Source organism: Cyrtonyx montezumae, unplaced genomic scaffold, assembly GCF_038088225.1.
Source record: "Cyrtonyx montezumae isolate F1298 unplaced genomic scaffold, pur_monq_1.0 scaffold_37, whole genome shotgun sequence".
Classification (NCBI taxonomy): Eukaryota; Metazoa; Chordata; class Aves; order Galliformes; family Odontophoridae; genus Cyrtonyx; species Cyrtonyx montezumae.
Genome location: NW_027072042.1, coordinates 1,364,808 through 1,387,788, shown reverse-complemented (window position 1 = coordinate 1,387,788; position 22,981 = coordinate 1,364,808). Strand labels below are relative to the sequence as shown.

Below are 22,981 nucleotides of genomic sequence, written 5' to 3'. Positions count from 1 at the left end.
CTGGCTGCAGTGCTGCTGCTGTGCAGCTGACAATTCACACTTCTTATTGGCAAGAGAGGATTGGGTGAACTTGCAAACATAATGCACAGGCAGAGGGCTGAGCAAGTGCATAAAGAAGAAGGGATCAAGAGGAGGAAAGCATCTGTAGAAAATCTGGAATGTACGTTATTACTTTCGGCGCCACTGACGGAAAGTCAAACACTGGAAAGCAAACAGTGCACGTTTGGAAGGCACGTGGTCCCCAGTTATCGCAGGAAGACAAACGGCTGTGACTCAGAGGCAGAACTGAGGGTCTGGGGGCTCCCACCACACACCTGCATTCCCAGCAGTGGGAGGGCATGGACACCTTACTCCAGGAGGGGTGAGATGGTTTTAAAGCAAATGCAGACATATAAATAAATTAACATCACGATATCATCACACAGAGTGTGAGTGAAAGGGAGGGCTGGGGTCTTGGTTTGTCCACCATTGGGCTGTGGGTGGCAATGGGGAGGTGTGGGCTGCCTGGGGGTGGTGGCTCCGAGCCCCACTGTCACCCAGCACTGCTGTCTGCAACGAATGGAGCGCTCCCCAGTGAGCTCCACTGTGGATTCTGCCTGTAGGGAAGTGGTTAAATCCGCCACCAGAGCTGTCAGCAGTTGATGGGCATCAGTTGCACTGATCCCGAAGCAGCCCAGGGAATCGCTTCGCACTCAGGCTGCAAACAGCAGCCTTCCTCTTCCCCTCAGCACCCACAGTCTGAGTCACTGCAATTAGCAGAGCCCTCAAACTCATGACAGATTGCCCATCCGCAGTAACACTGTGATGCTCGCACAGTGCCACACTGCTGGGAGCTCATGGGAAGGTGCCCAGCACCCAACCTCTTGCACATCAAAGCAACTTGGGAACCTGAGCAGGAGGATGGAGACACCCCACGCACAGCTCACAGTTTGTCCGGGTGATGACTCTGTGGGGATACTGATGACGAAGGCTTGCTCCTCTGTCACCCAAACCTCGGCCATTGGAGCTGCAGCCAGCCCAGACCACTGTGCATCCCCTTGGTCCTTCCCTTGGTGCAGCTGCACGCCGAGCTGGGACTGCTGAGCAGGAGAGCAGTGCAGTGAGATGCAGCAAAGGGACGCAAGGAAAGGTGATGCTCAGCAGATCTCATGGCCACCTGAGGGCTCTGTCCCCCATTAGTTCTCTTGTTAGCAAAGGTTGGAGTTAAAACTCACTGAAAATGCTGCTGCTGGACAACGGGAAGGGCCGGGGTCTTCCAGAAGTCTGAAGCCTGGTGCACAGCTTCGGCAAGCCAGCACTCAGTGGAGAAATGCAGGTTCCCATCAGCTGTGCTCCTGGCACCACACGGACGCACACATTCCCTCTCTTCAGAACATCTGCTTTACAAACCCTGGGAGAAATCACAGGAAAGATTTCTGGCAGTTTCCCACCTTCGCATTTCCCTGCAGCCACCTTTATTTCTGCTGCAACTTTGCAGCATCTGATGGACACGACCCTTTGCAGCACGCACAGGAGCAATGCCTGCTGCTTTTGCACCTAACTCCCTTTCACCTCAATGATCCTTGCCGTGTGTTCTCTATAGCAGCTCTATAACAGCTGGGGAAGCTCCAGTCCTGACCTTGCAGCTCCTTGCTCAGCTGCACACCCTCCTGCCATGTGCCTGTGCTGAAGTCTGTGCTCTCCTCTGCTCCATCCCTCAGCATCGGCGCTGCCCGTCCTGCCCATTAGTGAGGCAGAAGAAAATGGAGAAGATATTTCGCTGTGATCGGCAGGCAGGATGAGGACATGGGGATTTGGCTTGCAGGGAGGTTTATTTTACACAGCCAAAGGGAGTTTGGCAGCAGGTGGATGGCCTTGGGACAGGGTGGGGGCTCCTGTAGTGCGAGGGGCAGCTTGCGTCATGGTGTACCATGATGTCACTAACACAGCATGAAGGAAATATGGGAATGTAGCTGCAGACAGCAGCATGTCACTGGATGTGCTGGAGCGCACACTGCACCCCACGCCAACCTACCTTCACTGAACTGCAGGCAGAGCAGGGGGTGGCATGGGACAGCAAGCAGCAAATGCTCCCCTCGCAGACCCTGCGAGGAGATGGGGCTCAGCCCCCTGGCTTCGTGTCCTCGGCCACTGGGTCCTGTCTGTTCCTCATAAGAGCCAAGCTGTGAATGGTATGACTCATTTAATGAACGCTGCTGAGTCTCGTGTGATTGCATAGCCCTGGGAGCCAGTTCTGTACCACGGGGGGATGAGGGGATGCTCCTGATTAAAAACACAAGTGTGGCAACAGTGTTTGTAGCTCTTCTGAGCCTGAATCTGCCGTCAGAGTGATCCCCCTGGCTGCTCCCAGCAGCCTCCTCCCAAACCTGCAGGGAGGAGAGCACTGCAGTGCACCCCAGCTCTGCCCTCCTGCAGGCTGGCTGAGAAGTGGGGCTTCTGAAAACAGGAGGTGGAATGAAGTGCAGTGCAGTCACCCATTCCTCTGTGGGGAGGAAAAGAGCTGTGTGGCAAAAGGGGTTTCTCCTGGAGTGTTTTTTTTTCTCCAGGATAAGGCATTGCCTATAAGCAACTCATCTGGAGAGGGAAGGAAGGAGTCCTCCCCAGCACTAGGTGTGCTGCTGGGCCCCCTCTGGCTGAGCAGGATGAGGATCTGCCCGTTCCTCCAGCTCTACACCAGCAGGTTCAGCACAGGCAGCACCAGGAGACATGCACCAGCCATGAGAATGGGACCGGGGTGGCAGGGGCCTTCTGGATCTGTGGGTGACAGACAGGGCGATGAGCATGGTGTGAGACACTGGGGTGGCACTGAGCTGGGAGACACGTGTGCTCAAGGCTTTGGCTTGTGTGTCCCAGGGGACGATGCTCAGAGTGGCCCTGGTGATCATGGTGCAGGACAGGAGGATGCTCAGGGAGCACCGTGGCCATCAGCCCACTCAGGCTGTTCGCCCAGACATCCCCACACACCAACCTCAGCATGTGCTGATGCAGGCAGGAGTGGGACTGCACACAGGACCCGCAGGAGGGCATCTTCTTGGTGAAAACAGCAGCATGGTGAGCAGGGCAGAGAGAGACAAGCCCAGGTCTGCCATGGGCAGCGTGGAGAGGAAATAGCACATGGGTGTACAGAGGCTGTGGTCAGTCTTTATCACGCAGAGTAAGGTGCTTGTTCCCCAGGAGCATGAGGAGGCAGAGGCAGCAAAGAGGCAATGCCATCCAGTGGCTGCTCAGTGGCATGCCAGGAATCCCAGTGAAGGTCAGGGAACTGGACTTGGGCCTGCTGGAAGCCAGCATCCCATGTGCTGAGGGTCCAGGGGTCAGGAGATAACAGAGCATCCCAGAATGAGAGCCCTGCTGTGAGACAGCCCACATACCCCACTGCAACAGTACGGGGAGGAACAGCTCCTGAGAGCCAAGAGCTGTTGCCCTCATGCACAACGTAAAATCAGAATGGTTTGAGTTGGAAGGAACCTTTAAGGGTCATCTAGTGTAACCCCCCTGTAATGAACAGGGACAACCAGAGCTTGGTCAGGTGCTCAGAGCCCCGTGCAGCCTGACCTTGGCTGTTTCCATACACTCACCACCTCCCTGGGCAATCTGTGCCAGTGCCTCACCACCCATATCATAAAAAACTGTCTTCTCATACCCAATCTAAACCTCCCCTCTTTCGGTATGAAACCGTTTCCTCACCCATCATGTCAGTCAAGGGAAATCCACTGGGCCGGCCCTAGGATCACGGTCTGGGCTGTGCACAGCAGCAGACCATGAAGAAAGAGCAGTGTGGCATCCAACATAACTCCCTTGGTTGTAGCCCCAGACTTCAGGTACCACCAGCTTCAGAGGTTGGGTGCTCAGCCCTCTGAGAGGAGCCTGAAAGCCACACAGCAGTGTGGGGCAGGAATAGGGATGGGATGGGATGGGGATGGGATGGGGATGGGGATGGGGATGGGGATGGGGATGGGATGGGATGGGGATGGGATGGGGATGGGGATGGGATGGGGATGGGGATGGGGATGGGGATGGGGATGGGGATGGGATGGGATGGGGATGGGGATGGGGATGGGGATGGGGATGGGGATGGAGATGGAATGGGGATGGGGATGGGATGGGGATGGGGATGGGGATGGGGATGGGGATGAGGATGGGGATGGAGTTGGGGATGGGATGGGGATGGGGATGGGATGGGGATGGGGATGGGGATGGGGATGAGGATGGGGATGGAGTTGGGGATGGGATGGGGATGGGGATGGGATGGGGATGGGGATGGGGATGGGAATGGGGATGGAGATGGGGATGGGGATGGGGATGGGGATGGGGATGGGGATGGGGATGGGGATGGGGATGGGATGGGGATGGGGATGGGAAGGTCAGTGTGTCTGGCTGCTCGCTGCAGTGGTGGGCACTGGGCAGCTGGTGCACAGCTCTGCAGCCCTAGCTATACAGTCCCTGCAGTATAGAAAAGGGAGATGGAGTGGGTGGGAATCATAGAATTGTGGAATCCTTAAGGTGGGAAAAGACCTCTAGGATCCCCAGGCCCAACCCAACCCCCACCATGCCCACTGATCATGTCTCTCAGTGCCATATCCCCAAATTCTGTACACCTCCAGGGGTGGTGACCTCCCACCTCCCTGGGCAGCTGTGCCAGTGCCCAGCTGCTCTTTGGAGAAGAAACGTTCCCTAATATACAGGTGTATGAAGGCAGAGGAGGATCACTGTGTGCCCTGAACCCAGTTCAGAACCTCAGAAGAGGCAATGCCTCACTCAGAGATAAGGATTATCTCTGTTAGGGATTGGATTTAGTAGTTGGGTAGGGATAGTGATAGGAGGATGGTTGGACTAGATGATCTTGTAGGTCCTTTCCAACCTTATGAACCTATGAACCTATGATTGTATCTGTATGGATCTCTTCCCTTTTTTGTTTAAGCATGGCAGAATGAGTGGTGCTTTAGGGACCTTCATCAGCAAACCCGCAGGACGTTTAACCAAAGTGACCCTGGTGGAAGGAAAATGGATTTCTGCTTTACAGCTGACAAAAAAGATTAAGTGGAAAGGAAGAAATTCAGAGGCTCAGCTACATCCTGAAGTGGTGCTTCCTCTGCCCGAGGCCGTTATAAAACCTGATGGCAAACACTGTGAGAGCAGACAGTAAACACCGCATCTCCATTTGGTGCTATGGCCCAGCTGGTCCCTCCACCGGATGCTCAGACACCTCCTGGGGCAGGGAGGAAGACACAGAGGTGAGCATCAGTGCTCACTGCCCTGGGGAGGAGGGAGGGTTAGGGTTAGGACAGCTCTCCGAAACCAAACTGAGCACTGTGAGGGAGGCAGACTGGAGCAGTGAAGGGGCTGAAGGAGTAAGGGACTTAAAGCCAAGGATGTGAAGACCTCTCTCGGCTTCTGGTGGGGGCAAAGCCGTCGTAAAAATGGCTTACATGTCCTGTTCACATGGAACTTAAGGAAAATTCCTAAAGAACTTGTCATGGGGAGGGACACTTCCCATAGGGCAGAGCCCCTCCAGGCTGGCTGTCAGGGATCGGGTCTTGTGTAGGAAATGGAAGTGTTAAAAAGGCAGAATCACCCTCCTGCACATGCAGCAGCAGTTCTCCAGGGGTGTTTGGCCACTGAATCATAACGCGATAGAACTGTAAAATCATGGAGTCATAGAATCACAAAGGCTGAAAAAGACCCCCAGGATCCCAAGCCCAACCCCAGCCCACCCCCACCATGCCCACTGCCCACAGCCCTCAGTGCCACATTCGGGACCTCCTCCAGGGATGGTGACCTCCCCACACCCTGGGCAGTCTGCGTCAGTGCCCGGTGGCTCTTTGGAGAAGGATTTTTTCCTAAGACCCACCCTGAATGCCTTCTGAAGCAACACAGAATAGCTCCAGTCCCTCTGCCCCGGGCAGAAGTTGCACCGACCGTGCTGTGCAAACAGGGTTTGCAAAAAGCAGAGTGCTCTGAGGCTCATCTGCTGGTTCTGATATGGGGTAGGAGCCCCATTTTAGAAAAATGAGAGCCAGAGTGTTGTGAAAGGAAGGGGAATTGTTTCCCCCTTTCGCCGTAGGGGAGCACACAGCCATAGGTCAGTACACTGAGGAAGGAATGAAGTGTTCACATCGGGGCATTCAGCAAAGTGGGCAATGCCCCCGTTAGCAAAAATCGAGTACAGAAAGCACCATTCTGTCTGCGTTTGGGGTTCCCTGCTGGTTCTGAATGATCTCCTTCAGCTCCGGGGAGCAGTCCTGGGCCAGGGCAGGTTGGAGCAGCAGCTCAGAGCACTGCTGTGTGCATGGGATGTGAGTGTGACTCTCAGGGACATCGCCTGCTGGGAGCACTCCCTGCTCCACGCACAACGATGAGCTCATCGGTCCTCAGGGCTTGAGTTTATCCCACGCTGGCAGACGATGGAGCTGATCAGTGCTTCAGCAGCCTTCCCGTTGCCTCTGGATGGATCCTGGTGTCACTTAGCTCTGGTAACTGACAGTTCCCTTCAGCCCCTTAAGTGAAGTCCCCAAAGGGCTCCCAGTAGAAAAAGAAAAATAGCTCAAACTGAAATCTCCAGCCGACATGATCATCATCGTATGATATCGTGTTATAACCATAAAGATAAGTTGGAGCTGGAGCACGGAGCAGGGTTGTGTGGTTCCCTGGCCCCTTGTCCCTGTACAAACTGGGATGCTGCTGCCCGGTGGGGGCTGTGGTGTGGCTGTGTGAGTGTCCAGGACAGGAGAACCAACATCTGCACCCCCACAGGCAGCCCTGGGCAGCGCTCCCAGCTCCATGCCCACACTGTGCATCCCTCAGCCCTGTGACAGCTCCAGACCCCGATGTGGGTCAGCTCTGCCCCCCACCCACTGTGACAGGGACCCACCAGTGCTCTCTGTCCCTCGCCCGTCCCGCTGCTGTGGTTTAACCCATCGGGCAGCTCAGCCCCATGGGGATGTTGGTTCACTGTTCTTCCCTATGGGGAGAGTGTGGGAAGGGAATTAGGAAAAGAAACCAAAGTAGAATCAGTGCATCGCGATCAGATCTATTTAGGAAGAAAAAAGAAGAGAAAAATAATTGTAATTATATACATATATACTATAACATAACAGTATTATAGTAATTACATATATACACCTGGAGGTACCCAAGGAACATCGAGATGTTGTGTTGAGGGACATGGCTTAGTGAGAACTGCTGGTGGTCGGTCGGACTGGGTGATCTTGGAGGTCATTTCCAACCTCGGGGATGCTATGATTCAATATAAATAACAACATAATTACATATATATAATCATACACACATCTATCATTTATTATGATCACAGTATCACAGCACGTTTATTTTTGAAACGAACGATGCGCAGCGCAGCTGCTCTCTGCCTCCTGACACACTGCAAGAGCAGCAAGGCAGCAAGTGCACCAGGAGAGACGTGGAGGAGCCCGGGAGCTGACTGAGGGAGGGGGATGGCAGCACAGAGAACAGCTCAGCACACTGATGCTTCACCCTGGACTGATGCTTCACCCTGGGAGGAGCTGCAGAGTGCAAAGGGTGCGGGTCTGCAGACCACCTGGGGACTGCAGAGGGCTGTGGCTTTGCTCTGCCTCGTGCAGAGCAGCAGCCAGAGTCTGCCACGTGGAGCTGGTGGTGGGGAGGCTCTGACCAAATGAGCCTTGGATCAGAGGAGCTCCCTCCTGAAAGCTGATGTAGGTCTGAATTATTTACACCGAGTTCAAAAGGAGAGAGCCTTCAAAGAGGCACTGCTGAGGGCTGCCTGAAACAGGGAACCCCCTCGTGAAATGAAAGCTGCAGGAGGCTGGAGGAGTGCTAAGGGTGTGATCAGCATCTTCCCCAGTCCTGTACCATCTGGAGTCCTTAGGTTAAGCAGCATCATTCCCTGTGCTGACCCCTGGGGTACTGCGGCGGTGTCACGGCGTGGAGACGTGCAGAAGCCAAGTCACCTCCAGCAGCTGGGCTGACCCAGCACGGAGCAGTGCCCCGGGGGGCAGGTGGGGTCCCACAGTGCAGAGCAACCCGGGGATGCCCTGTGTTACCAGGGCTCTGTTACACCGCTCTGTGCCGCGGCTGTGCCTGGGAGGCGCAGGTCTAACGGTGCCTCTGGAACTTGTTGGGTTTTGCTCTCCTCCATCATCAACGCATGACCTCCTCCCGCAATCTGCTTTCATCTGCAGCTCCCTCTGCCATCTGTGACTGCCAGGATTTGTCCCAGAGCTGTGTCTGTGAGCAGCAGGAGCCTGAGCTCAGGCCCCGAGCTGCTACAGCATCATGAGCTGCGGGTGTCAGATGAGCACTGCTGTTCCTCAGGGGCTGTCACCTCTCAGACATGATGTGGCTCAGCTCGCAGTGAGCAAAGCCAGAGCTGAGCAGAAGTTCCCCGTGGTTTCTGGGGGCTGGAGCAAGCGCTCCAGCAGCTCCGAGAAAGGCTCTGACTGCCTTGCTCATCACCAAGCACCTTCAGGGAGGAAAGGAGCTGTTCCCAGATGGCATTTTGCGAATTGATTCCAGTTTCAGGTTTTCTTATTGGTGACATGACGCATCTTGTGCCCTGGTGTGCATCGCAGCGATGGGAGATGTCCAAATTCCCAAGCTGTACGATGAACACAAAACCTGCAAATCTCGGAGCAACCAGAAGTGTTTTCTTTGGACTTGGCCAGGCACTTCCTTGCCCTTCCCTTCACAGTTCCCTGCAGCTTAAATTTGAGGTCCTTAGTCCTTTCCTGGGACTTCTGCGTTGAGTCAGACGTTTGCTTGCCATGGGACAGAGCCATTTGCTGCCTTCATCCTCCAGCACCACCTCTTTGTGTCTGTCCTTCAGGAGCACAGATGTTTGTGGCAGTGTGGACTTTTAGCCGCCAGCAGCTCGGCATAAAGTGCTGTGAGTTTTACTGCAGGTGGTAACAGTGCAACTCGCTCAATGGTTGTCCCGGGAACATGAAATATAAAGGTATTATTCCTTTCTTGCAAGAGTCAGTGGGAATATTTCCACTTTTTTTTTCAGTGAAGTGGGGCTGAATCTATGGGATCGTAGGATCACAGACTCATCTGAGTTGGAAGGGACCCCTAAAGGCCGTGTGGTCCCACTCCCTGCAATGCTCAGGGACACCCACAGCTCCGTCAGTGCTCACTGCCCTGTCAGCCCGGCACTGGGTGTCTCCAGGGATGGGGCACCACCACCTCTGGGCAACCTATTGGAAACACCACCCCTATTGGAAACAGCTTCTTCCTTTATGTTCAAAACCATTTCGCCTTGTCCTGTCGCACAGACTCTGCTACAGTCCCCTCCTTTCTTGCAAACCCTGCAGACTGAAGGCTGCTCTCAGCTCTCCCTGCAGCCTTTTCTTCTGGTGCACTGCCCCAGCCCTCCGCCCATTCTCGTAGGAGAGGTGTTCCACTCTCTCTCTTTCATTTTGCCCTATAATCCTTGTTGCCAGCTGCAACAGCATGTTTAATAAACACCATTCTTCACTTCAAGGCTTAGGAGCACAAGCAAAGCTGCACGGACTTCACATCAGCATTCAAGAACGTCAGGGCTGCATTTCTCCCCTGACGTCTTTCCCTCAGTGGGAACTTCTCACCTCTGCTCCATCTGTTTCACTGTGATCCACCTCATCCTCTATGCAGTGTGAAAGGTCTGGAGCCCACATGCTTTTTCTTGGTCACGTTGCCCATGACTCTGTCTTCGGGATGTATTGTGTTGGACATACTGTGCTTGGAATAGGTTGCAGCACTTGTTTTGCTCATCCTTTCTTCATCCAATCCCTATTTCTCACGGAGACACCCATGCTCCTGCTGCCAGCCCTGGGTGGCTTTGTGGCAAACCAGAGCCTCCTGCAGCACAGCTTGCAGGAGGGCTGGTGTTTGTGTCCCCTCAGAAGAGAAAGCTGCTACAAGTCCCAGACTGGATGCTTAGAACGCTGCAGAGAGGTTGAGCTGAAAAAAAATAAAATAAAATAAAAGATTTTTATTTTTAAAATTCATACATGCTACGTTCAGATCATCATTTTGATCCACTGTGATGTGTAGTGGTAAATGCAGAGCACTTCCATGGGGGCCTGACTGTACCCTGGGCTCCTTCAGAGGTTTCAGAGGGCACCTGCAAGAGCGCAGCCAGCGTTACGCAGTCTGCATTGCAATTTTGAGATCAGCTTTGTGGTTTTAGTTAAAAGAAAAAATAGCAGGATTGTTGGGTGAACAGCAGAAGAACTGTCCCCTCACTGCAGGGCAGTGATATCAAGGGCTGCACCTCTCTGGCCACGATCCTGGCCATGATTCCGGGCATGGTGCAGGATAAGAGCTGGGTGTGGTGCTGGGTATGGCTCTGACCATGGTGCTGGACGCCATCCTCAGTGCCGCTCCGATCTCCTGGCTCTCAAGGCTGTCGTTGAGGAAGGAGAGGCCCGAGGTGTTCAGCACCTGCATTGCCCGTATCTGCGTGGTCTTGGTTTTCTGTGTGCCACTGATTGGGCTGCCTGCGATGCAGCGGTTTGGGAAGGACCTGGATCCACTGGGCCCTGTCACCATGGGGAGCATTTACATCCCGAAGGTGCATCATCATCCATGGGGCGGGGATGGATGAAGAAGAGGTTCACAGATAATAATCCACGGCTGCAAACCGTAGAGCAAATACACTTTGTGCAACAAGAGCTGGTGCTGTGAGGGGTTGCACAAGCCCTGCAGGTGAGCGGCTCTGTGGCTGCAGCCAGAGTCCTTCAGCAGGAACCTCTCCCAGGAACTCATTCCTTTCCCTGCAGTAATCTCAGTGCACCCCAAAAAGCAGCAGCAGAGATAGACACTGCGAAAATATTTTCATCCAATATTAATATTTCTGTTGTGGTTTTTTTGGAGAGGTTGTATTTTTCTTATTTTATTTTTTTGCATTCATTCACTGCCTACCGTTTAGGAATCTGTTTTGGGGAGAGACAGGGAAGTACCACTGTCTGGAAGCAGAAGTTTCTGGGAGAACTCTTATTAAGATCTTCATTTCCTGAGCTGGGAACGAAGTAACTTCCCTCGTCCTCCGCATGACACAGTTTGCAAACGCAGCTCCAGAACTCTGTGGGGAGGTGTGTGGGCAGGATGGGCTGAGTGTGGGACTGCAGGGGGGATGCCAGGGGATCCCCTGTGCTGGGAACAAATGGGTGCGATGTGGGAACAGAGCATCGTGCACCCAGTGTGAGCCCGGAGAAGATAAAGAGGGCCTTGTTGGGAGTGAGGGTTTCTTACATCCTGGTCTGCAGTTGCAAATGCAAGGTCAGGGATTCATCAGTTCCAGACACACCATGGAAACTGGCGAGGATTTGTCCCTGTGCCCCATAAATTCTCTTCACACTGCCAACAGGGATCTCCTCTTTTAATAGCCCACATTTATAAGTATGCCAGATATGCAGAAAAACACATTTCTCGTTCTAGGACTTGGGGGAAATAAACGAAGTCGAGGCACTCGTTCCACAGACAGATGATGGATCCTGTGGGTTGGCGGTCGGCTGCTTCTCCGTGCGCTGTGTTTGAAGCTCTGACCTATGAATCAGATCTGCGGCAGCCTCGCACATCAATAAATAACTCGTGTCTGTGTTGTCTGAGGAGAATCATGAGCAAAAAGACAGCAAAAGACCCCGAAGGTCACCCACCCCCCACGCCCCGTCCCCGCTGCCTGCCACAGCCCCCGCTCCCCCCAAGCAGCAGCTCTTTGGAGGGACCCGTGTTTTCTTAGCACACAGAAAGGAACGAAAAGCAGCCGACGAGAGCTCGAACAAGAACGTTATTTACATCCAGTTCACTATCAGCACTGTGACGTCAAAGCTGAGCGCTGCTCTGAGTATTTTCCAGCTCTCTGGATTTAGCACCCCGCTCCGTCTGCCAGGCAGGCTCCGCTGCTCCGAGGAGGAATCGGTCGGATGGTCACACTCCAAGAGCCCACATTTCAGTGGACAGGGGAGAGCAGTGCCGAGTGGCAGCTGCAATGCTACGTGACATCCTTGTCTGCAAATCGGGGATATGGATTTGTTGGAGGGACCGCTCTGTGGGTGAGGAGTTGGCCGCACTCGAAGGATCGAGGCCGATGGCCCGGTGTCCAGGTGCAGAGCAGTAACAAGCGGTGTTCCTCGAGGCTCAGGACTGGGACTGGCATTATTCAGTGCCCTTGTCAGCAACATGGGCAGCAGGGTTGAGTGTGCCATCAGCGGGTTTGTGGCTGACACTGAATGATGAGTGATGTTTTAGACGACCTCTAAGATCACCATGTCCGACCCCAGTTCATCCCCACCACTCCCACCAACCGTGTTCCCAAGTGCCACATCTTCACAGTTCCCAATCACCTCCAGGGATGACTCCCCCACCTCCCTGGGCAGCCTGGCCACTTGTTCCTGATATCCAACCTGAACCTCCCCTGGCAGAACTTAAGGCCATTGTCTCTCATCCTCTCCCCGTTATCTGGGAGCAGAAGCCGACTCCCACCTGGCCACAGCCTCCTTTCAGGACTTTTGGAAAGCTGTAAGGTATTTCCTGAGCCTCTTCTTCAGACAAAGATGAAACCTTTCATCTTTAAGGACCATTCTCTAAGTAATCCGTTCATCACTGCCTGAATGCTGACACAGAGACGACCCGAGCAGTGAGGAGTAGGAGCGCATTTGTTGACAAACCATTGTCGTTCCTGGCTACTTCCAGGCAGCAGTTTCTTGTTCTTGTCTAATCTTCTGTGATGATACAGTCTCTTTGGACCCAGTGGTGAGCAATTAGGACGGTCGAGTTCCTTAAGATGCATAAACATTTGCATGAGGGTCCTTTTAGCAAGTAGAGTTGTTTAGTGAGACACAAACAGTCCTTGAGGGTGACATAGGCAGAGCCACTCCAAAGCACCGTGGTGAGCTGGGCAGGTTTCATGTAACCTGGGGCTATGCCAGTATTTGTAAGCATAGAGCCAAGCTCGGAGCCCTCAGCCCTCAGCCAGACCAAGGTGAGTATAGAGCAATCCGTCCCAAAAGCCACCAGATAGGCCAGTATACATAAGTGAACTTTGTCTCTTATTGGGTTAATGACCTACATTATTACTTCCAGGTATCATCAATTAAGTGAACATCGTGGTGGGGAACTGTGACCTCAGTTAACTTTCTTGTATGAATTTATTACATCAGTGCTAATTATTTGGCTGCAGGGTTTTCCTCGGTGAAGCCGACTTCAAACAAGCTGTGGACACGCAGGTTGAACGCCTTGTGATCCACTCATCTGAGCTCCACCATTATCTGATCTGGGGAAAGTGTCTGCAGGGAATGACCAGAACCACAGAGCTGTGGGGGTGGGAAGGGACCTCCAGAGATCATGGAGTCCAACCCCCTGCCAAAGCAGCTCCAGCCCGGGGTGCACAGGGAGGCATCCAGGCAGGTCCTGGACGTCTGCAGAGAAGGAGACCCCACCACCTCACCGGGCAGTCTGTTCAGGCTGTACATTTATCTATCAGAAATGACTGGTTCTTATACTGGGGATACGACGGGAGCTGGATGGTTTCTTCAAATCAAAATTGAAGACCCCTTGGACTCACGCTGGTCAGGAACGCTGGGTGACCATTAGTTGGTCGCACCAGCAGTCGGCTCTGTGCCTTTTCTGGACTCAGACGGCAAGGCTGACAGATGGACCACGACTGAAAACTGCGCAGAAATGTTACGTCCATCACAGCTGGTAAATGCAATGATCACAATTCAGATGCAGAGCGGATCTGAAAAGAATGGGTGAGGAGAGAGTTAAAATCTCAGCTTCACAAACTGAGATCTGTGGATCTATTCAGACCTCAGAAGTTCAGGAACACTTTGCCAGTCTGCAAGCAACCAAACATGGCAGATCCCGTGGGGCCCAGGGCAGCACATGGGATTTGCAGATTACCTCTGAGTGAGAGCAGGGAAAAGCACTGGCTTCCATCAAGCAAAGGATTTTAGGATCTTGCATGTATTTGCCCTTTTCAGATAAACCATTCTGGCAGGAGGCACGTGCCCTGCCAACCTGGCTCACGCCATCTCTGGCTCTGCCTCCCTGGATCAATGGCCAAGGTGGCTGAGTGCATGTTATGAGCCCTTATGGTCAGCACCATCTTGGCAGTGCTCCCACAGTGGGTGGCTTCACTGAATTTGGCATTGCACTGCAAAAAGCAGTGACAGGAAACAGACCCACGAGGTTGCTGCCTTGTGTCACGTGGACGGCTCAGAGCAGTTTGACGGAGACAGAACTATGTAGAGGTCAGGAAGCTCAAATGTCTGCAACATCAGGGAGATAAAGCCTGCCCCCTTGTACACTGGGAAAACAGAAGGGACACGTGCCTGAGAAACATATATCACATTCAGGTTAATTTCAGCTTCTGTGCAACGATTTTCTCTGAAAACAGAGAGAAGTGCCAGAAAGTACCAATAATTTGTGAAACCCCTTCACTGATGGCATAAATGATAAAATTCGTACCAAAAAATAGGCTGGATGGATTTCTGGGGTGGGCTTAATACAAACGGAGAAAACGCATCCAGAGGAGGAAATCCCTGAGCTTCAAATTGTTGGAAGATGGGAGGGCACTCAAGGGAACTGTGACGGGATTCAGTTCTTCCTCCGTCCTTACTGTCGGCTCCACACAACTGCAGCATTCACATTTAACTCCCAGTGCACTCCATGATGTTATGATGTGGAATACCCATAACTAAAATCACAACACCGTGACAGTGCCCTTATAAAATGTCCCTCCCCAGCTTTGCCGTTGGCCCCCTGAGGTCCTGGCAGGTCACTCCGAGGTCCTCTCATCACAGCATTCTCTTCTCCAGGCTGAAGAAGTCCAGCTCTCTCAGCCCATCCCCGCAGGGGAAGTGCTGAAGGCCTCTGATCATCCTTGTAGCCTCCTCTGAACCTGTTCCAACAGCTCCATCACAGCATCACAGAACTGTAGGGGTTGGGTGGGACCTCCAGAGATCATGGAGTCCAACCCCACTGCCAAAGCAGCTCCAGCCCAGGGTGCACAGCTCGGCGTCCTGTTAAACCTCATCAGGTCCCTCCCTGCCCAACTCTGCAGCCTGTCCAGGTCTCGCTGAATGGCAGCACAGTCTCCAAGTGTGTCAGTCCCCTCTCCTAGCTTTGTTTCATCACCAAACTTGCTGGGGGAGGGGGGGAACCTCTATCCCTTCATCCTGCTCTTTGATGGAGACGCTGAGCAAGGCCGGACCCAGCACCAACCCCTGCAGAGCCCCGCTAGGTACAGACTGCAGCCCGACCCCGGGCTCACCATCACAGCCCCCTGAGCTCTGCCAGCCTGCTCTCACTGCTCCTCCCCATCCACTCTTCCATCCCACACTTGCTAAGTTTCATAGCAAGGATGTGTGGGAGATGCTGTCAATATCGCACATTGCTGGAGTCACAAGAAACTCCACGCCCACGACGCTCCCCCCATCTCCTCATCCAGTGCTGGCATGACGTGACAGCGACGGTAAGACACGTGAACTTGCTGCCGTACGCTGAGTGGAACGACTGTGTCTGTCTGCCAGGAGATCACACAGCTCCACGTCAGGATGGCATTCCTCCTGTACTGCAGCGCTGCTCCTCCACACCTCCAAATTTCTTCTCTGAAAGAGAGCTCAGGCATTGGAAGGGCTGCCCAGGGAGGTGGGGGAGGAACGGACCTGGAGGTGGTCAAGAAACGTGGAGATGCTGCACTAAGGAACACGGTGTAGTGGGGAAATATTGGTGGTAGGAGGATGGCTGGAAAACACACAGCTCCGTGACAGTGCTCCTTGGGTACACAAGCTGGAAATGCAGGGAAGAATCATTCCCAAATGAGCGAGCAACACGATAATGATCCTTAAAGTGAAACTTCGGTATGGATGGCATGAGTGATAAAATCCACACCAAAATAAAATGGGCTGGATGGGTTTCTGGGGTGGGGGTAATAAAAAATAATGTGGAGAAACCACATCCGGACTAGGAAGTCCCTGAGCTTCAAATTGTTGGAAGACGGGAGGGCACTCAAGGGAACTATGACAGGATTCAGATCTTTCTCCTTCCCTACGGTCTGCTATTGCTGATGGACATTGGGCCTCAGGATGGGTGGAGCAGAGCTGTAGAATCATTAAGGTTGGGTAAGATAAGGTAGGAACATCACCAGGCTGCCATGATCCTTCAAACACAGGGGACAGTGCTTTAGCCACCCGTTAATGACCCTTAAAGGCCTCGTGCTGGAGCCGTGCCACCACAGGGATTCTGTACGTGTGCCCCGTGGGCACTGCCCCCCCCACACCCGCACGGTGCTGTCAGGGCTCAGGGCTGATGGGATCCCAGCTCCCTGCCCGTGGTGGGGCACAGACTCCTCTGGGGGACTCCGCAGACCATGGAGATGGCTGTCGTGCTTCTGAGTGGAGAGAAGAATGCAAAGGTGGAGTTCCCAAACCGTCTTGCTCTCTCGGACAAAACCAAAGGTATTTTTCTCCCCTTCAAAGCACTTCCTTGTTTACTTCTGGTGCACGGGTCTCCTGAGCACCAGGCTGGGGACTGCTGTGCCCCCCAGCACCCAATGGCACGGCACTGCCACGGGGAGCCAATGGCAGGAGCTGAAGCAGCCCTGAACATCCCCTCCTCCTCGCAGCACAGAGCTCATCCTCACCCGGGGGCTCTCGGGGGGCTTTCCAGAGGACAGATAACACCCGGCCCTTCTGCTCCGTGCCATGCAGACGCAGCGCTCTGCCTTCCAGGTGCCAGCCCCTCTGTGCTGCCATGAGAGCACAGCCTTAGCTTGGGCTGCACAGCTCTGCCACGCCGCTTTCCCCCAGCCAGGCTGAGCAGCCCCACGGGTCGGGGTCTGCAGCACTGCTGCGATCCCCATCGTAACTCTGTGCTTGTGCCAGGCACCGGCGGTGGGAGGCAGCCCCGGGCAGCACATCCCTTCTGGGCTGGGATCCGTGCAGCCGGGGACCCAGCTCCGCATCCAGATGCACGGCAGCCCCAGGTAGGTGTCCGTGAGTGCTTGGTGTCTGGTGGCTGCCTACAGCCCCCGCTCGGCCCAGGGCAGAGCCCCGCACGGGGGGAGGGAGGGAGCTGCAGTCCGTGCTCCGCGATGGAGCTCTTCTCTGCACCCGGGGCTCGGACCCGTGGGCTGTCGTCCCTCTGCCCCTCCCCTGGGGGCACACAGCCCGGTACCCACGGCACCCCGGCTTCAAGCTGCTCCTGCCTGAGGAACACCTCGCCGTGCAGGCTCCCCTCGCGAGTGAGAATGTCCCAGAGCATCTCCTGAGAGCAGATTTGGATGTGCACCTTGGGAGGAACTCTTGGTGCAGGGAAGCCAGGAGCACCGGGCAGCAGTGCCCCGAGGGAAGCAGTGTGTGCTCACCATCCCCTCCTCTTGCAGCTGACTGTGGGATCTCGGCCCAGCACTGCTGAGCAGACAACGAAGAAACATCACGAGCAATGGACTGAAGGACACTCTCGGGGAGCCGCGGCGGTGTGGTCTGAAACGTCAGCTCCACTGGAGTTCCTTGCCATCCTACAGCCCCATTTCATCCACGTTTTCACTCCGTTCCCTCTCCCAGTCATACTCCGCCATAGAGCTCCCATCTCACCCATGCTGAGAGCAGCCTGGGTTCCCTATTTGGCACGTGCATCAGCACACTGCCCTTGGCTTTGCACCCTCAGCTCCGGGCACCCCAGGGATCCTGCTCTGCCGTCTTCTTCGTGTTCTTAAGCACAGAAGCACGATCCTCCCGCATGGCTTCTGGTGCCTTCAGCCACCCCAACAGCAGCTCCTCCTCTTTCATCCTCTTGGGGGTCCCCACCCTGGAAGCGTTCCCCATCTGCCTGGGCATCCTTTTCTGCTCGGCATACGTCCTCGCCCTGGTAGGAAATAGTTTGGTTCTGCTCGTCATCGCGCTGGACAAGTCCCTGCGGGACCCCATGCACTGCTTCCTGGCCATGCTGGCACTCGTCGACGTGGTGATGGTGACGTCCGTGGTCCCCAAGCTGCTGGGCATCTTCTGGCTCAACTCCAAGCGCATCGGTTACACCGCCTGTTTGCTCCAGATGTTCTTTGTTCACTCCACCACGTCAGAGGAGTCCGGGGTGCTCTTGGCCATGGCTTTCGACCGCTACGTCGCCATCTGTCACCCCCTCAGGTACAGAATGATCCTCAGTCGACAAACAGTTGCCCGGATGTGCCTGGCCATCGTGGCCAGAGGGCTCCTTTTCATGGTCCCGTTGACCGGCATGGTGACAAAGCTCCCCTTCTGCCGCTCCCTCGTGGTCCCCCACTCGTACTGCGAGCACATGGCCGTCACCAGCCTTGCCTGCGCAGACCCCAGCCCCAGCAGGCTGTACAGCGTCTCCGTGTCCTCCCTCATCGTAGGGACGGACACAGCTCTCATTGCTGCGTCCTACGTGCTGATCCTGAGGGCTGTCCTGGGGAAGGGATCTCGCAGCAGGGCCTTCAGCACCTGCGGGTGCCACATCTGCGTGATGCTGCTGTACTACATCCCGGGCATGGGCTCCATATACGTGCAGCAGTTCGGCCGCGCGGTGTCCGTGCGTGCACAGGTTCTGCTGGCCGACCTCTACCTCACCCTCCCCACCGTGCTGAACCCCATCATCTACAGCGTGAGGAGCAGGCGGATCCGGGACGCAATGCTCCACATGCTGTTTCCCAGGAAGGCTCACGCCCCTCACAGCACTCAGTGACCTTCCAGCTCCGCTCACCCACACAAACACAGCGCCCGTTTCATCCCCAGGGGACACAGAACTGTCTTTCTTCCTGACTTTCATCCCCAGCACAGTGAGAACTGAAGCCACGAGGGAACGGGGCAGCGATCGATGGCTTTAATGACTGCGTGAGACCCTCCACTGAGACAAGAGGTGTTTGGGACCGGGATGGTGAGCAAATCTCGGGGTCCCATCTCCCTTCCTTCTCTCCGGGAGTCAGAGGGGTAGCGCCGCCAGCTTTCAGCTTTGAGATGTTCTCAGTGCTGTGAAGGTCCCTGTGAGCATTTAGGATTCGCAGCTCCACACGTATTTGTGTCAATAAACAAATATCTTCTGTGTGACTCAGTGCAAAACTACTGGTGCTGGCAGCAGGAGGCTGTCACACCTTGCAGGGACTCCAGTGACCGTTCCTGTTCAGATGTGTAAGGCATATGAGTGAGAGATCATCATCGAATCACGAAGGTTGGAAAAGAGCTCCAATATCCCTAGCCCAACCCTATCCTTAGCCCCAACCCTAACCTTAACCCTAACCCAACTCACCTCCCTTCCACCTTCCATTGGCCACGTCCCTTGGTGTCCCAACTCCCTGTTTCCAGAATGCCCCCAGGGACATGCACTCCAGCACATAGCTGATAGAGTCATAGAGCATCCCGATAGCCAACCTCACACTCCTCTGCTGCTGCTTCATGCCATTCCATCTGGTTCTGTTGTTGCCTCCTTCTCGTAAGGTAGCCACAGGCTGCCGTAAAGATCTGTGGAGCCATGAGGGGCTGTAGGGCCATGATGCTCCCCTCAGCCTCCTCTGCTCTGGGTGAAACAACCCAAGGAACCTCAGCACTCCACACCCGTTGCCCTCAGACCCTTCCCCATCTCCATAGCACTTCTTTGGGCCATGTCCCATAACTTTATGTGCTTTTCATACTGTGGTGCCCAGAAGTGCACTCAGTGCCCGAGGTGGGGCTGCACAGCAGAGCAGAGGGGACAGCCCTGCACTTGCCCGGTGCCATTCCCGGGCCTGGTGCCCCAAGTTTGCAGGGAGGAATGGCTGACAGCCCACAATGTTGTGTTGCCATTCAGTGAGAGCTGAGCAGAGGGGACCCAGTGAGGCTCAGCAAGGATGAGCGCAGGGTCCTGCACCTGGGGGGGAACAATGCAGCATGGGTACGGGTTGGGGCTGAGCTGACGGAGGGGAGCTCTGCGGAGCAGGACCTGGGGGTCCTGGTGGCCGACAGAGGACCACGAGCAGTGTGCCCTGTGGCCAAGGAGGGCAATGGGCCGTGGGCTGCACCGCACAGAGCGTGGCCAGCAGGATCCGGGGGGATCCATCCACGCTGCTCTGCCCTGGGGAGGGCACAGCTGCAGCACTGCTCCGCGTTTCCAGGCAGACGGGGAAGCGCTGGGAGAGCCTTTAACAAAATGAGTTCCTCTGAATTTGTGTCCTGTTAAACGGAAATGCGGAGAGGCCTTGGGTCAAAAAGAGCAAACAAATAAATACCAAGATCTTAACTCAAACCAGAGACTGTTCACTGGAAAACAAACAAACCAAAAAGTTGGTTTCTATTTCCATAAACCATCTTATAATGAGCTCAGCACAGCCCGCACCGCCCCAGGGGCTCTGAGCTGGGGAGGGGGGGAGGGAGAGTCGGGGTGAGGACAGCAGTGTCTGGAAGGTGTGATAAAGTGTCGTGGGAGAGCACAGGGCCCATGTGATCCAGGCCAGGGCTCTGCATCCAGCGCCATGGAGCAGCACAGGGAGCTGTGCTGCGAGGAGGAAGAGCTGTGCTGTGAGGAGGAAGAGCTGTGCTGCAGGAAGGGAGGTTGGTGGTGCCCGGGGTGGTGGCAGTGCTCTGAATGTGTTTCAGCTGTGGCACTGATTTTCTGTTCCGTGCATTTCCAGAACTGACAGCACTTAAAGGCAGAGGGGAATCAGAATGGGAAGTGCAGGGAGCACTGAGCTGGGTGGGTCGGTCCGGCTGATGGGAATCCCCACACGGCCACGATGGGGATGCAGGAGCTGCAGCCACAACACCAAGTGGGGCAAAAGAGCAGAGGGGGAACTGGACAGGATCTCGTGCACGTTGGGAGCTATTGAGTCAGGAAATCAAAGCAGATGGGGCCACGCACCCCTCTGCGTGAGGGACAGAGGGCTGTGCCTGAAAAGGAGGGAGAGGAGATCAGAGAAATGCATCTTTTTTAACGTAGCTGGATGATGGGTGGCTGTGCGCAGTGCACACGCGTCCCCATCCATCCATCCCGGCCCGGTGCTGCCCTGGATGGATGCCACACAGTGCTGTTATCCACACAGCACTCAGCCCCACGTCAGCACCGATGGGAGATGGGGCCAAAGGAGACTCGCAGGACCGCAATCAAATTAAGCCTAACGAAATTAACGGCGATCGGCGTGGCTCTGTGGGAAACAGCCCTCGCCAAACAGAACCTGGTTGTGTTTTTCCTGGTGAGATGGGAGGTCCAGTTCTGTGCGCACAGGGTCCGGGGGGGATGCACTGTGCTGAGCGATTTCGGGAGAGTGAGGGTGGAGTGGGATGAGCTGGAGTGGAGCTGCCAGGCCCAGCATCACGGGTGGGGTTGCACGGGTGCTCCGTGTCCTTCGGCTTTAGCAGAGGAGCTGCTCTGTGACCAGCAGACACGAGAAGAACCGCCCGCCCCGAGCTGCACATGGGGGCTGTGTGTCACAGAGCTGAGTGCAGCTGGCACTGCCCCAGGGACCCAAAGGGCAGTGCAACTTCGGATGCATGGGAGGGAAACAGAGGTTATATTAAATAATAGTAAATTGAAATCGTCTCTCTGGCTGCGGCTTCTCTCTCAGCTCAGTTCTGCCATGGACACAGCATCCAAGTGGAGCTTGTGCACGACCCCAGGGGACCAGCTCCAGTCCTCTGTCTGAGCACAGATCCTAGCAGATGGTCATCAAGCCCTCCCCATCGCACTGCCCATGACGGCTGGGCAGGGGGCAAAGAGCCCGAGGCCGTCACGGCCCAGTTCAACCCACTGACCCCTGCAGTGGTGACTGGGAGCCATGGCCAGGCAGGACAGCAGGGTGCCAGACACGGAGCTCGAGGTTAAGCAGAGCGGCTGGGAGGGAGGCAGAAGGGCAAGGTGGTTCCCAACAGGATGGGATCGACCTTCCAGTGATGCAACCTCTGGGAAACCCTGACTGTGGATAACGGGTTCTGAAAGGTTTTCCCTTTGTTGTTTTACGTTTTATGACCAAATGGCAGCAAAACCCCAAACTTTCCATCACTGTGTTGCAGGGAACTAAAGGCAGGAGCAAGTAGGTGACACGGTCCACCCGTGCCATGGCAGTCCCCGACCAACGCAACAGCAGCTCTTTGCCTTTCCTCCTGATGGGGATCCCTGGCCTGGAAGATGTCCACGCATGGATTTCCATCCCGTTTTGCTTTACGTACATCGTGGCCCTGCTGGGAAACAGCACGGTCCTGCTTGCTGTGAGGCTGGACAGAACTCTCCACGAGCCCATGTACTATTTCATTTCCATGTTGGCCGCCATTGACCTCATTTTCACCACGGCTGTAGTTCCCAAGATGCTGGCCGTACTCTGGCTGGGCTCCAGATTGCTTTCGAGGCCTGCTTCGCCCAGATGTTCTTCATCCACACGTTCACCGCCGTGGAGTCGGGGGTGCTCCTGGCCATGTCCTTTGACCGCTACGTGGCCATCTGCAACCCTCTGAGATACACCACCATCCTAACGAGCTGGCGGGCCGTGCAGATAGGGCTGCTCTGCCTGGCCCGGGGGGCTGCTGTCATGACCCCTCTAATGTGCCTCCTCACCAGCTTGCCCTACTGCGGGGACAGGGCCATCCCTCATTCCTACTGCGAGCACATGGCCGTGGTGGAGTTGGCCTGCGCTGACCCGTCCGTCAGCGACCTCTACAGCATCGTCGTGGCAACGCTGCTGGTCGGGACGGACTCCGTGTTCATCACTTTGTCCTACGGGATGATCCTCAGGTCGGTGCTGGGCCTGCCATCCCACGCAGCACGTCTCAAGTCCCTCAGCACCTGCAGCTCCCACGTGTCCGTCATGCTGCTCTTCTATGCGGGCGGGCTCCTCTCCATGTACCTGCAGATGTTCTCTCCGGGCTCGGCCCCTCGCACCCAAGTCCTGGTGGCTGATTTCTATCTGACGGTGCCCCCCATGCTCAACCCACTCATTTATGGCATGAAGATGAAGCAGATCCGGGATGGGATTTCCCGACTGCTGCAGCAGCTGCCAGGACTCGGGTTCTCAGACGCCCACTGA

At 55.2% G+C, this 22,981-nt stretch overlaps 3 protein-coding genes across 3 annotated transcripts; 2 read left to right on the top strand and 1 right to left on the bottom strand.

Annotated features, from left to right (window-relative positions):
* Positions 1–2,016: 2,016 nt before the first annotated feature.
* On the bottom strand, positions 2,017–10,425 carry LOC136054441 (olfactory receptor 51E1-like). Its single transcript, XM_065745709.1, is given in 8 exon segments — positions 2,017–2,024; positions 2,560–2,723; positions 2,725–2,913; positions 2,915–3,037; positions 3,040–3,164; positions 3,166–3,299; positions 10,069–10,099; positions 10,330–10,425. Coding segments are annotated over 8 exon segments (870 nt in total).
* A 7,293-nt stretch (positions 10,426–17,718) lies between these two features.
* Positions 17,719–18,681, top strand: LOC136054450 (olfactory receptor 52I2-like). Its single transcript, XM_065745717.1, has one exon. The coding sequence runs from the start codon at positions 17,719–17,721 to the stop codon at positions 18,679–18,681; it is 963 nt and encodes a 320-aa protein (XP_065601789.1).
* A 3,338-nt stretch (positions 18,682–22,019) lies between these two features.
* On the top strand, positions 22,020–22,981 carry LOC136054422 (olfactory receptor 52K1-like). The gene is given in 2 exon segments (XM_065745690.1): positions 22,020–22,287; positions 22,290–22,981. Coding segments are annotated over 2 exon segments (960 nt in total).